At 42.6% G+C, this 10839-nt stretch overlaps 1 protein-coding gene across 1 annotated transcript; it reads right to left on the bottom strand.

Moving 5' to 3' along the window:
* Positions 1-8705: 8705 nt before the first annotated feature.
* Positions 8706-9932, bottom strand: LOC131936066 (galanin-like G-protein coupled receptor npr-9). Its single transcript, XM_059292915.1, has one exon. It carries the CDS (start codon positions 9930-9932, stop codon positions 8706-8708), a length of 1227 nt encoding a protein of 408 aa, XP_059148898.1.
* Positions 9933-10839: the final 907 nt, after the last annotated feature.

Below are 10839 nucleotides of genomic sequence, written 5' to 3'. Positions count from 1 at the left end.
GTTCCGGACATATGGCTCCAGACAAATAGGTTCAGGACATATGGCTCCCGACAAATAGGTTCAGGACATATGGCTCCCGACAAATAGGTTCAGGACATATGGCTCCCGACAAATAGGTTCAGGACATATGGCTCCCGACAAATAGGTTCAGGACATATGGCTCCCGACAAATAGGTTCAGGACATATGGCTCCCGACAAATAGGTTCAGGACATATGGCTACCGACAAATAGGTTCAGGACATATGGCTACCGACAAATAGGTTCAGGACATATGGCTCCCGCCAAATAGGTTCAGGACATATGGCTCCCGACAAATAGGTTCAGGACATATGGCTCCCGACAAATAGGTTCAGGACATATGGCTCCCGACAAATAGGTTCAGGACATATGGCTCCCGACAAATAGGTTCAGGACATATGGCTACCGACAAACAGGTTCAGGACATATGGCTACCGACAAATAGGTTCAGGACATATGGCTCCCGACAAATAGGTTCAGGACATATGGCTCCCGACAAATAGGTTCAGGACATATGGCTACCGACAAATAGGTTCAGGACATACGGCTACCGACAAATAGGTTCAGGACATATGGCTACCGACAAATAGGTTCAGGACATATGGCTACCGACAAAGAGGTTCAGGACATATGGCTCCCGACAAATAGGTTCAGGACATATAGCTCCCGACAAATAGGTTCAGGACATATGGCTCCCGACAAACAGGTTCAGGACATATGGCTACCGACAAATAGGTTCAGGACATATGGCTCCCGACAAACAGGTTCAGGACATATGGCTACCGACAAATAGGTTCAGGACATATGGCTACCGACAAATCGGCCTATATGATGGGATCCATTTATCGCTGGGGTCGATTTGACGCGACTCTTATGTCGAGGCCGTTTTGTCATAGGCCGTTTTGTCATGGAGCAGCAAAGCATCGGCACAGTATACATTTCAGAGTTTAGGGTTGAGTTTTAGAAAAAAAATTCTTTCAGGTTTTGAGTCTAGAACAGTGGTTCTTAATGCGCATTCCCCGAACCCTTTTTAATGGTTCTATCATCCGCACTGACAAAATCCGATGGTGTGTCTTGACCTCTGCCGAACCCTTGAGACTGATCTGATTCACCGAAGCCTTGTGGTTCGATGGTTGAATATAACTTGAATAAAGCAAGCTACACTGTTTCGGGTTTACGATGCAGGTTACACTGTTACAGGTTTACGATGCAGGTTACACTGTTACAGGTTTACGATGCAGGCAACAAAGTTACAGGTTTACGATGCAGGTTACACTGTTACAGGTTTACGATGCAGGTTACACTGTTACAGGTTTACGATGCAGGCTACACTGTTACAGGTTTACGATGCAAGCTACACTGTTACAGGTTTACGATGCAGGCTACACTGTTACAGGTTTACGATGCAGGCAACAAAGTTACAGGTTTACGATGCAGGCTACACTGTTACAGGTTTACGATTCAGACAACAAAGTTACAGGTTTACGATGCAGGCTACACTGTTACAGGTTTACGATGCAGGCAACAAAGTTACAGGTTTACGATGCAGGCTACACTGTTACAGGTTTACGATGCAGGCTACACTGTTACAGGTTTACGATTCAGACAACAAAGCTACAGGTTTACGATGCAGGCAACAAAGTTACAGGTTTACGATGCAGGCTACACTGTTACAGGTTTACGATTCAGACAACAAAGCTACAGGTTTACGATGCAGGTAACAAAGTTACAGGTTTACGATGCAGGCAACAAAGCTACAGGTTTACGATGCAGGCTACAATGTTACAGGTTTACGATGCAGGCAACAAAGTTACAGGTTTACGATGCAGGCAACAAAGTTACAGGTTTACGATGCAGGCTACACTGTTACAGGTTTACGATGCAGGTAACAAAGTTACAGGTTTACGATGCAGGCAACAAAGTTACAGGTTTACGATGCAGGCAACAAAGTTACAGGTTTACGATGCAGGCTACACTGTTACAGGTTTACGATTCAGACAACAAAGCTACAGGTTTACGATGCAGGCAACAAAGCTACAGGTTTACGATGCAGGCTACTCTGTTACAGGTTTACGATGCAGGCAACAAAGTTACAGGTTTACGATGCAGGCAACAAAGTTACAGGTTTACGATGCAGGCTACACTGTTACAGGTTTACGATTCAGACAACAAAGCTACAGGTTTACGATGCAGGTAACAAAGTTACAGGTTTACGATGCAGGCAACAAAGTTACAGGTTTACGATGCAGGCTACACTGTTACAGGTTTACGATGCAGGCAACAAAGTTACAGGTTTACGATGCAGGCAACAAAGTTACAGGTTTACGATACAGGCAACAAAGTTACAGGTTTACGATGCAGGCAACAAAGTTACAGGTTTTCGATGCAGGCAACAAAGTTACAGGTTTACTATTTACTTCGTTACACACTGTTAGTGAGCTTAACTAATTTCTAAACAAGATCAATATTTTATAATTGCACAAACAACTGTTCTAATTAAACTAATCTGTGTTATTAAGGATTATTTTGCTAAACAACTTGCTTGATTACCTCTGAGAGAAAGCACAAATGAACAGCATAGCGCCCGTTGTGTTTTCTTCTCAATGGGCGGAGAGGAAACCATAGTACAATAATAGGGACATATTTTTCGTGAATCGTTCAACTGGGATTTAAGGATTGTGACTTCATAACCTTTTTTACAATATTTCTACCCACTCCCTCCTCAATGACGTCTAAAAAATTAAATCCCCTCTACCTTCTCATCGAATGAAAGTGAAAAAGCTGTTTTTTTTTTTTAAAAACATTTTTATTTTAAAAAATACAACTACATATTAGGGCCGAATTTGTTACATTGAGTCAGACGTGGCACATCTTTGCAAAGTTTAAAGCCTAGACGTGCCAGCATTTACAGACAAACCACTAGCAGGTGAATTATTGCGTCAAATCACAATTGAATGTCGAATTAGATTGACTTGTAAACATTCTTGCACTTATCTGCCAAAATTGAAAGAAATCGCTCCAAAAGGTCACTATTGAGTTACAAGCAGAGTTTCCTCCAGCCCTGCTCCCCCCCCCCCCCCCCGAACGAAATGGAATTTATATAGAAAATAGATACTTTTTACAGTGTCCGCCCCCCCCCCCCCCGAAAATTTTAGTTTGCCCCCCCCCCTTCCCCCTCAACCCCCGAAAATTTCAAGTGCCCCCCATCCCCCGGAGAAAAAAGTCTGGAAGATGAAAGAAACATTGGTTTCAAGTTTCAAACAAATTTATTATTAACCCAAAAGCCAACAAACATACAGACCACATGACAGAAGAGAAAGCTTGAAAAAATAACTTGTTTTGTTTTATTTCGTTTTCAACTTTGTATTTATAGTTTTTTTTTTCTCGAAACATATTTTTTCTTTTATTCTCCACTTGAAATAGATTTTTGTACGATTTTTTTTCTAATCTTCAATGTTTAAAACAAGGCCACGAGCTTCCTGTGCAGACAGGAGACAACACTCAAACTTCACAATAAATGGAGTTGTCTATCTTGATGAAAGCTACCCGGATGTACATAAAAATGTTCACTGGAGGCGTCCTGTAAACAAACGAGGCGGCGTGCTCTACCTAGACCTAGGTTTACTCACCACCAATCTCACCGTGGGCCATCGATTATATCTTCAAGGCTTCATTCATCAGCAGCAAGGTGCTACAGAAGATCACGGATAATCTCAGGATAATGGCAACATCAAGGTTAATGCTGATTGATGTCAGCGGTCCTCAGATTACCCCCAGTGTTTCTTCCAGACTTTTTTCTCCGGGGGGGGGGGGGGGCACTTGAAATTTTCGGGGGTTGGGGGGGGGGGTCAACATTTTCCGGGGGGACAGGACACTAGTAACATTATGTTTTCTATATAAATTCCATTTTGTTCGGGGGCGGTAGACCTTCTTCGGGAGGGGGGGGGGCACCCCACAGAATAAATGCCTGGAAGAAACTCTGATTATCGCCCCTCCTTTACTTAGACGGGGCTATATTGTTGCCAGATCAGCTAAATTACCGCCCCTCCTTTACTTAGTTAAAATAGCCCTCAAAAAGGAGCTCTAAACTAAATAGCAACCGACAACAGGACTCACGACAAAAAGACCCATGACTTCATTAACTACGACATTTACTACACATTGACTGCATTTAGAAAAAACACTAATCTGTATCTCTTTGTATTTGTAACCCCCCCCCCCCCCCCCCCCCCCCCCCCACCGCCCCCTCGCTGTCTAGTCAGCCGCCGCCAAATATATTTGAATGACCGGTCTAGCCGGACGTGTATTAAATGAATGACTTGGTCATTACTGGCTGGAATATTTGAATGACCGGTCTAGCCGGACGTGTATTAAATGAATGACTTGGTCATTACTGGCTGGAATATTTGAATGGCCGGTCTAGCCGGACGTGTATTAAATGAATGACTTGGTCATTACTGGCTGTTGACAGCCTCCCGGTGTTTCCGATCTTTTGTCTGACGCTATTTTCTCTCGGCTCATTCACAAATATTTTTAAACGATGAAAAATGTTTTCCTCGCAGTTAATAAATCAGAGCTCTTCATTTCTAAAGTACAGGATGAAACAAATGAGGCACTGGATCTAAATTTAGAACAACAATTGGCTGATCACTTGGGGCGGCTAATGGAGTCTCAACGCCACACCACTAAAGTACACGGTTCATTCTCCAGCTGATTAAAAACAATTCTTATTTTGGAGATGACAAAAGAAACGGATCACGTGCTACGTCACGCGCCGTAGCACGAGCCAACGTTGACCAATGAGAGGCTCGGAGACAACAACAACAACCACAAAAAACAACGAACCATCACAAGCCACTGGACGCTGTTTCAATGTTCGCGGACAGGCTGTCAGCACCAAGTAGAAACTAAACAAATGGATGGTTTCATTTGTCCAGCTTATGGTCCATGCAAATCTCTGTTGTTTGAAGGTTTAAATCTGAACATTTCAATACCCAATGCTAAGCTTATCCCGTTGATATGTCTAGAGTGCTGATCTGTCGGGGTCAACAAAGCAGGTCTGAAAGGTTCTCACATCTGACATACGGGGGGGGGGGGGGGGGGGGGGGGGGGGAAACTAGGTCTAATACTTGACAATTGTCGCATACTTGACATTTTGGGGACAAAAATTTACGCCTGTCACCTGATATATTGCAAATGTCGACAAGGGTCACGTGATCATATTGTGGTACTCGATCCTCTGTGTGCAACCAATGGACAGAGACCCAAAAACATCACCACGACAGTCTCCTTGACAGTGCCAGTTAATTGACCAGATGACTTGACATTGACTGTCAAATCTTCAGCCGCTGGCTAGAGTACAGTCAGAATGTGATTGTTGTTGACCTAATTTTTCACTTAGCAGCAACGACCCCCCCCCCCCCCAAACATCCCTTACTTTGTATAGCTTACATTGTCTTACTACTCTTACATTAACTCACACAAACAATGTTTAATTTAGAATCGTTAGTTTTAAACGGGGAACTCTATGTGTTTTAACCCTCTCATATTTTGCCATTTTGTACAGAAGCCCCCCCCCCCCCCCACTACCACCCCGTTTGGCCAGAAGAAATTTACCTCAATTTACTTTCTCACAACTTACATTGATACAGTTAAAGACACAAAAAATGCACAACTTTTTATTTTTTTGTCCGCACATCGAGGTCACTTGTGGATCTTCTTTTAGGGGCGTCTACGACGGACCTGATTTCTGAGCCCTCGAAAAATGGCTCCCGTTAACACGGCCCTCATTGTGCATTGGTTATCTTGTAATTAAACTTGTCTTGTTTTGATGTCATTTGTTTTCTTGTAAAGTTGTCTTGTTAGGATGTCATTTGTTTTCTTGTAAACTTGTCTTGTTTTGATGTCATTTGTTTTCTTCTTAACTTGTCTTGTTTTGATGTCATTTGTTTTCTTGTAAACTTGTCTTGTTAAGAAGTCATTTGTTTTCTTGTAAATTTGTGTTGTTAAGATGTCATTTGTTTTCTTGTAAACTTGTCTTGTTAGGATGTCATTTGTTTTCTTGTAAACTTGTCTTGTTAAGATGTCATTTGTATTCTTGTAAACTTGTCTTGTTAAGATGTCATTTGTATTCTTGTAAACTTGTCTTGTTTTGATGTCATTTGTATTCTTGTAAACTTGTCTTGTTATGATGTCATTTGTTTTCTTGTAAAATTGTCTTGTTACTATGTCATTTGTTTTCTTGTAAACTTGTCTTGTTAAGATGTCATTTGTTTTCTTGTAAACTTGTCTTGTTAAAATGTCATTTGTTTTCTTGTAAACTTGTCTTGTTAGGATGTCATTTGTTTTCTTGTAAACTTGTCTTGTTAAGATGTCATTTGTTTTCTTGTAAACTTGTCTTGTTAAGATGTCATTTGTTTTCTTGTAAACTTGTCTTGTTTTAATGTAATTTGTTTTCTTGTAAACTTGTCTTGTTATGATGTCATTTGTTTTCTTGTAAACTTGTCTTGTTAAGATGTCATTTGTTTTCTTGTAAACTTGTCTTGTTAAGATGTCATTTGTTTTCTTGTAAACTTGTCTTGTTTTAATGTAATTTGTTTTCTTGTAAACTTGTCTTGTTATGATGTCATTTGTTTTCTTGTAAACTTGTCTTGTTAAGATGTCATTTGTTTTCTTGTAAACTTGTCTTGTTAAGATGTCATTTGTTTTCTTGTAAACTTGTCTTGTTATGAATATTATGATGTCATTTGTTTTCTTGTAAACTTGTCTTGTTAAGATGTCATTTGTTTTCTTGTAAACTTGTCTTGTTAAGATGTCATTTGTTTTCTTGTAAACTTATATTGTTAAGATGTCATTTGTTTTCATGTAAACTTGTCTTGTTATGAATATTATGATGTCATTTGTTTTCTTGTAAACTTACTTGTTATTGTGTAATTAGTTTTTCCGATCAACTGACTAAAACATTGAAAGATTGATTAGTTGTTAAACTACCGTAATGATGCTAAATAAACCGTGGCATTGTTATACTTACTGACCTTAATTCAGTCATTTGATCTAAAAAAAGAATCGAATGTTGTTTTGTCAGAAGGAAGATCTGATACACAGTGACAAACATATGTTCAAAGTTAGACCAGTTGTGCCACGTTGTGGGCCAGTAGTGTCACGTTGTTGACCTGTAGTGTCACGTTGTGGGCCAGTAGTGTCACGTTGTGGGTCAGTAGTGTCACGTTGTGGGTCAGTAGTGTCACGTTGTTGACCAGTAGTGTCACGTTGTGGGTCAGTAGTGTCACGTTGTGGGCCAGTAGTGTCACGTTGTGGGTCAGTAGTGTCACGTTGTGGGTCAGTAGTGTCACGTTGTGGGTCAGTAGTGTCACGTTGTGGGTCAGTAGTGTCACGTTGTGGGTCAGTAGTGTCACGTTGTTGACCAGTAGTGTCACGTTGTTGACCAGTAGTGTCACGTTGTTGGTCAGTAGTGTCACGTTGTTGACCTGTAGTGTCACGTTGTGGGTCAGTAGTGTCACGTTGTGAGTCAGTAGTGTCACGTTGTGGGTCAGTAGTGTCACGTTGTGGGTCGGTAGTGTCACGTTGTGGGCCAGTAGTGTCACGTTGTGGGCTAGTAGTGTCACGTTGTGGGTCAGTAGTGTCACGTTGTGGGTCAGTAGTGTCACGTTGTTGATCAGTAGTGTCACGTTGTGGGTCAGTAGTGTCACGTTGTTGACCTGTAGTGTCACGTTGTGGGTCAGTAGTGTCACGTTGTGAGTCAGTAGTGTCACGTTGTGGGTCAGTAGAGTCACGTTGTGGGTCGGTAGTGTCACGTTGTGGATCAATAGTGTCACGTTGTGGGTCAGTAGTGTCACGTTATGGGCCAGTAGTGTCACGTTGTTGGCCAGTAGTGTCACGTTGTGGGCCAGTAGTGTCACGTTGTGAGTCAGTAGAGTCACGTTGGTCAACGATTGATTAGGTGTTAGATCGATAAATGATCGAATGGTCGACGATTGATTGTTTGGATAAAGCCAACATTATAATTTCTTGCAAACTTTTAATTACATTGATTACACCTGACAAATAGCAAGTTGCAAACAGCTAGTTAGCAAACAAGTTATAGCTAGGTTAGTAACAGTAATGTAGTTAGGAAACAGGTAATTACAAACATGTAGTCACAAACATGTAATTAGCAAACGTATAATTAGCAAACATAGAATTAGCAAACATGTAATAAGCAAATATGTAATTAGCAAACATGTAATAAGCAAACATGTAATAAGCAAACATGTAATTAGCAAACATGTAATTAGCAAACATGTAATTAGCAAACATGTAATTAGCAGACATGTAATTAGAAAACATGTAATTAGCAAACATGTTGCAAACAGGTAGTAAAGAAGCAATTAGTTCGACATTTTTTTTACACGTTTAAGAATTGACAATAACGAATGAATGGATGTCATAAAAATCGGATGACATGATGACATTGGGTCATCTGACATATATCAGATCTGAATGCAGCTTTCAATATGAGAGTTTGATTGTATGTAGTGTAAGTTCACTGTAAGCTTAAGCGTCGAGTGACAGCTGCTCTAGTGAGTTGTACAATAGAATTAGGGTAACTGTAGGTTATCCCCCTTGGCATTCGCTTGACGTCATCATACCAAACAACGCGTACAACTAGCAAAGTTTAACAACTGTTTCAATAGACCCGCTCAATTGGATTTGAACCCGCGCCATCCTGCACGGGCTCCGCTGAGTTGTTGTTGAAACTGTTAGTGACCGAGTAGGACGGAAGGTCCCCCCGCCAGTAGTCCTCCCGCCAGCCGTATCGTGTGACGGCGGCCCCTCCCGTGCTGTAGTCACCCACCGTCTTCCTGTGTCTCCTGCCCATCAGCCCCACGCTCGTCGAGTTCCACGTCTCCTCGCTGCTCTCCCAGCCGAAAGTTCTAGAAAATCTGGCGAACATTTGCCGGAAGCTGCGGCGGTACTTGGAGCTCATCCTGTAGTAGAGGAAGATGTTGAGGCTGGCGTTGGTGGCGCCACAGATGAAGGAGAAGGACCAGGCCGAGTAGAAGATGTTCTGGTAGCGCCCCAGCACGCTAAACTCCTGGACGAAGAAGGCGACGATGGAGCAGGCGATGCTGGGGATGGAGCAGACGATGAGAACACTGGAGATGACGAGCACCATGCTCATGGCCTTCTTGCTGCGGGCGTAGGTCGAGTCGCGGGGGTCGCTGTGGTGCTGTTTGCGCCACCTGGACGTGTGTTTCAGGTTCCAGACCAAGATGGCGGTGAAGGCGAGGACGAGCAGGAAGGAGAAGACCCCCATGGAGGCGTTGAGGATGAACACAAGGCCCTCCATCCGCGCGCGGTCCTCCGTGAAAGCAAGGCCGAACAGAGTTACGTTTGTTTCGGGGTGAAGTTTCCAGTCGTAGTAGGAAGTGACGTATTCGGGGACAAGCATCAGGATCGTGATGACGTAGGTCAGGCAGACGGCGAGGGTGGCTCGCCTGGGCGTGATGAGGCGTTTGACCTTGAGCGGGTAGGTGATGCAGAGACACCGCTCGGCCGTGACGAAGGCCGTGATCAGACAGGTGGTCCTGGTGAAGCAGACGTGGGGCCAGCCCGCCACCAGGTACTGCAGCTCCCTCGTGTTGACCGGAAGTTGTGAGTGTTCGACCAGCGGGTTGAGCAGGACGGTGAAGGCGAGCAGCGTGAGCAGGCTGCAGAGGTCGGAGATGGCCAACCCGAAGAAGCTGATGTTCATGGTGGTCCTCAGGCCCTGCCGGAAGAAAATGGCGATGTTGATGGCGTTAGCCACGATCCCGAACAGCGACAAGCCCCCGCAGATGAAGACGTAGTTGACCACCTCGATGATCGTCCGCTGCTGGTCGGTCAGCAGGACGCTTTCATTCAGGTGCGGCATGGTGTGGCCAGAGAAATCAGCCAGAAAGATTTTCATACCGCTGCTTGAGTTGCCACATAACACTGTGCGCGGAAACGTATCTACAATAAAATGACACGCTTGCGTAAAGACAAATTATATAATTATTTAAATATTATTTAAAAACATAATTTTATATATATATTTGCTAAACCTAAAATATTGTGGCCCTTCAAGCCACTAATGTCATAAGTTAATGTAAAGCTGTTTGAGGGTCGTTTTAGTTTTGTCTTCTATACAGTAGAAAAAGTGCAGATGTTTTATGTATTACATGTTATAAAAAATACAGATGTTTTATATATTACATGTTATGAAAAATACAGATGTTTTATGCATTACATGTTATAAAAATACAGATGTTTTATGTATTGCATGTTACAAAACATGGAGATGTTTTAAGTTCTAATTGACTGAACATAACCTGTGAGATGACAGCCGTGAGATGACAGCCGTGAGATGACAGCCGTGATATGACAGCCGTGAGATGGCAGCTGTGAGGTGACAGCCGTGAGATGACAGCCGTGAGATGACAGCCGTGAGATGACAGCCGTGCGATGACAGCCGTGCGATGACAGCCGTGCGATGACAGCTGTGAGATGACAGCCGTGAGATGACAGCCGTGAGATGACAGCCGTGAGAAGACAGCCGTGAGATGACAGCCGTGAGATGACAGCCGTGAGATGACAGCCGTGAGATGACAGTTGCTTGTACAGAGTTAAAGTTTAAAGTTAAATTTAGAGTTAAGTTAAAAGTAAAAATTTAGAGTTAAATTAAAACTGAAAATTTACAGTTCAATTAAAACTGAAAATTTAGAGTTAAATTAAAACTGAAAATTTAGAGTTCAGTTAAAACTGAAAATTTAGAGTTCAATTAAAACTGAAAAATTAGA

Source organism: Physella acuta, unplaced genomic scaffold, assembly GCF_028476545.2.
Source record: "Physella acuta isolate Inbredline_101_S28 unplaced genomic scaffold, ASM2847654v3 ptg000166l, whole genome shotgun sequence".
Classification (NCBI taxonomy): Eukaryota; Metazoa; Mollusca; class Gastropoda; family Physidae; genus Physella; species Physella acuta.
This window is presented reverse-complemented; position numbering and strand designations above follow the sequence as displayed.

What these genes read in the sequence shown, in the direction of transcription:
- LOC131936066 (XM_059292915.1), bottom strand. Translation starts at nt 9,932, where the DNA reads ATGCCGCACCTGAATGAAAGCGTCCTGCTGACCGACCAGCAGCGGACG.